This window comes from Setaria italica, chromosome VI (assembly GCF_000263155.2).
Source record: "Setaria italica strain Yugu1 chromosome VI, Setaria_italica_v2.0, whole genome shotgun sequence".
Classification (NCBI taxonomy): domain Eukaryota; kingdom Viridiplantae; phylum Streptophyta; class Magnoliopsida; order Poales; family Poaceae; genus Setaria; species Setaria italica.
In genome coordinates, this window is record NC_028455.1 from 34,711,051 (window position 1) to 34,714,846 (window position 3,796).

Genomic DNA, 3,796 nt, shown 5'->3' on the forward strand with positions numbered 1-3,796 from the left:
AGACATCCTTTTCATATTACAACCATAGATTTTTGATGTTACAACCATAGATTTTTGATGTTACAGTTATTTTATTTTGATATTACAATGGAGCGTTCGATAATTAATAATATTTTATTATGCTATAATGCATGCGTCCAACGGCGGGCCTAGCGGAGGACTGGAGGGGAGTTGCTCGTGCCGAACGTCGAGGCGCCCGATATGCAAATTTGAAAAGAAGAGAGAGAAGAAGAAAAAATCTAATCGCGACCCGGACCAGCACGACGCGACTGGCGCCGAGCTCATCGACGCCGTCCGTCACCCGATGGCAACGCACCGCAGCCGCTCAATCCCGGCCCCATCTCATATCCTCTCGCCACGCCGCGCGGCCGCGCTGGCGCCACCCGCCAGAAGCGCGCAGCCGACCGACCAGGATGGCAGCGGGGCCCACCCCATCCGCCACGGCGGCGTCGTTCCGGCCGCCGATCCCGCCGCCGCCGCCGTGCTTCGACTACCGCGCGGCCGTGCTCGCCGACACGCGCGCCGCCGCCGCAGGTAACCCGGCGCTGGCCGGGCTGGTCGAGTCCGGCGCGCTCGTGCGCGTCCCGCGGCGGCGTTTCGGCCCGGTCCCGGCGTGGCGCCCGCCGGACTTCGTGGAGCCCGAGGAGGTCTGGATCCTCGGCACCTCGCACCTCTCCCCGGAGTCCGTCGCCGACGTCGAGCGCGTCCTCCGCGCCGTCCAGCCCGACAACGTCGTCGTCGAGCTCTGCCGGAGCAGGCAACAACTCTGTAGACTTGATTCGCCCGAGCAATGATGGCGGCCATTTCTTGTTCCCGTGCTAATCGATGCGGTTGCAGAGTCCTCACTGCAGAGCTGGGATTATGTACGTGTCCGATGCTTCCGATGAGCCGCTCTTGAAGTCCAACATGTTCTCTCTCGGTGGCGCCAAGTTTTTCGGAGCAGTCAACCGAAGCATCAACCTGGGTAATAGGAATTAGGAATCCTCCCAGTGACTTGTGTTCGTCACTGGTCCTCGGCCATGGAGCTAACTGAGCCCTGCTAATTTTAGTGATCTCTCTGGATACTGCAGGTGGACAGAGTGCTCTAGCTCTGCGTTTGCTCCTCGCTGTTTTCTCTTCAAAGATCTCTTCCGGCGCGAATCGGCCATTCGGAGAGGAGGTCATTCTTCATGCCATTGTATCCTGTAGCCTGTAAGTTCTGTTCAGATGCTATGTGAAAATACAAGAGCTAAATTCTGCTACCGCATCTCCTGTCAGTTTCGAGCAGCTAGGAAGGTGTCTGAAGATATCGGAGCTCAGCTTGTTCTTGGGGATCGTCCAATTGAAATAACTGTATATGAATGCTTTTTTTTTCTTCAATAGTATTTGTACACTAATGTTGGATCGCGAGCTCTGCAAAAGTTTAGTCGCTAGAATTGCTGAATCTCATATCTGATTGTTCCTGCAGCTTGAACGAGCATGGAAATCCCTCACCTGGGATCAAAAGACAAATCTAGTAATTTCATTGTTCCGTGGAATTACTGCAACAACCGACACGCCGGTAAGTAGTAACCTTCACAGTTTCCAGTTTTATTTGCCTGTACAAGTTCAGTAGAAGAGGATGTGAGTATGGTGCGTAATGTACCATGAATCAAATGTTGAGGAATCAGCCATTACTGCCAATGTCTGTTGAAATTCTTGTTTGATTATTACTACTCTAGCAGGATGGGAAAACTGCTGTCAGCCCATACGAGCTATATGAGAAACTGAGCACATCATATCCTTCACTGCTGCAACCTCTCATACATGAACGCGACATGGTATGAGCACTCAACAGCCTATCCGAAACTATGAATCTTTCAACTTTGCAGAACATGCAGCTATACGAACTTTTCATCAAAAAAGTTTCTAGCACTTGAGTTGAACCGCTGGTGCTTTCTTTCAGTTCCTTGCATGGTCACTGAAGAGGAGCAAAGCAGTGAACAAGAGCAAAACTGTCGTCGGAGTCGTAGGGAAGGGGCACATGAATGGCATCGTGTACGCGTTGATATCTGATCAAGGGGACTTGAAGTTCCGCGACCTTGTCGGTAGAGAATCATCTGATACATGGGTTACCTCACTCATCAAGGGCCTGGTCAGGGACACCATAATAGGATTGGTTCTCTGGGCTTTGTATGAACAGCTGCAGGCTGTGCTATAGACATTTCACACTTTCACATTTCACACAGAATCACCTAGCTCAACCAGCAGGAATTGGAAACTACAACAGTACTGAATATTTTTTTTAAGTGCAATGCAGCAATACATAACTTTTCTTTACTGTCAGTATTGTGGCAATGCTTCAGATTGATTGGGACATGCCGCTCGCCCTCGACAATGGGGAGTTCACTGGGGATTGTAAATTTGTAATGGCGAACGGTGGAGCTGAAGTTCTTGCGAAGAGGGATCGTTGGCGGCGGGCTCGGCGGTGGCCGGTGCTGAGCCGGCGAGGTCGATGGTGGCGGAGCCACGCGGGGGAGCTGCCGCAGATCTGCTGCAGTGGGCGGAAGAGCGCCGCCCGGCACAACCACGAGTGGCTGCTGCGTAGTTCAGGGGGGGCAGGAGGCATTTAGGGGGAGCTGGTCGCCGTGGAACGGTGGTGGTGGAGGCCGCGGGCCACGGCACAGCGAGCGTCGGGGAAGAAGATGACGGAGTCAAAGCCGGCGGAGAGTTTTTCCAAAACGCACCCTGGTTTGGATCGCGATTAATAGTCGCGATCCAAAACAGGGGGTAATCCGGCGTTGGCCGGGCTGGTCGAGTCCGGCGCGCTCGTGCGCCTCCCGCGGCGGCGGTTCGGCCCGGTCTCGGCGTGGCGCCCTCCGGACTTCGTGGAGCCCGAGGAGGTCTGGATCCTCGCACCTCTCCCCGGAGTCTGTCGCCGACGTCGAGCGCTTCCTCCGCGCCGTCCAGCTCGACGACGACAAGAACTTGGTACACTTGACACGCTCAATCAAGGATGGCGGCCATTTCTTGTTATTGAGCTAATTGATGCAGTTTCAGAGTCCTCGCTGCAACTATCACTGATCATCGGCCATGGAGCTAATGAGACCTTCTAATCTTGTTGATCTCTCGATCTGGATGCTGCAGGTGGACAGTGCAGCTCCTCGCTGTTTTTTCTTCAAAAATTTCTTCAGGAGCGAACCGGCCATTCGGAGAGGAGGTGAGTCCTCATGGCGTTGTAGCCTGTAAATTTTGTTCAGAGGGTACATGAAAAAAACACAAAACATGAACCGGTTTCGCCGAGTCGTTGACACCTTGGAGCTGCGTGACATACACTTACATGGGCGTACATACACTTGGAGCAACGAACGATCTAACCCGACGATGGTCAAACTTGATCGCGTGCTCGTCTCGGTGGACTGGGAGGAGCTCTACCCCCATTGTTTCCTCCAGGCTCTATCCTACGAGGATTCTGATCACTGCCCTCTGCTTCTGCAAAGCAATGCGGCAATCAAAACAAAACCAAGGTTCCACTTCGAAATCTTTTGGCCCAAGTTTGATGACTTCCTGGAATCGGTGGCGGCGGGTTGGCACTGCCCGGATGATGGGGCGTTCAGGCGCCTTGACTGTCTCATCCGGAATGTGTCCAGGGAGTTGCAAAGTTGGTCTGCCAAGAAAATTGGCTCGGCCAAGTTCCAGCTCCTGCTGGCCAAAGAACTTGTTCTGCGCCTAGATCGTGCCCAAGAAACAAGGAGGTTATCTGAGGCTGAGAGCGATCTGCGCAAGCAGCTCAAGCGGCTAACTCTGGGACTCGCCTCTCTTGAGCGAACCATCGCAC

At 53.6% G+C, this 3,796-nt stretch overlaps 1 protein-coding gene across 1 annotated transcript; it reads left to right on the forward strand.

Annotated features, from left to right (window-relative positions):
* Positions 1 to 366: 366 nt before the first annotated feature.
* On the forward strand, positions 367 to 2,304 carry LOC101760198 (traB domain-containing protein). The gene is made up of 7 exons (XM_004974025.4): positions 367 to 757; positions 852 to 964; positions 1,071 to 1,159; positions 1,258 to 1,332; positions 1,448 to 1,540; positions 1,704 to 1,799; positions 1,925 to 2,304. Exons 1-7 carry the CDS (start codon positions 414 to 416, stop codon positions 2,177 to 2,179), a joined length of 1,065 nt encoding a protein of 354 aa, XP_004974082.1. The 5' UTR covers positions 367 to 413; the 3' UTR covers positions 2,180 to 2,304.
* The last annotated feature ends 1,492 nt before the right edge of the window (positions 2,305 to 3,796 follow it).

Bases quoted from the DNA above. Each gene is read 5' to 3' on its own strand.
- LOC101760198 (XM_004974025.4), top strand. From the start codon at position 414: ATGGCAGCGGGGCCCACCCCATCCGCCACGGCGGCGTCGTTCCGGCCG. The intron at 758-851 runs GCAACAACTCTG...TCCTCACTGCAG, and splicing joins GTCGAGCTCTGCCGGAGCAG to AGCTGGGATTATGTACGTGT. The intron at 1,333-1,447 runs GTATATGAATGC...TTGTTCCTGCAG, and splicing joins ATCGTCCAATTGAAATAACT to CTTGAACGAGCATGGAAATC.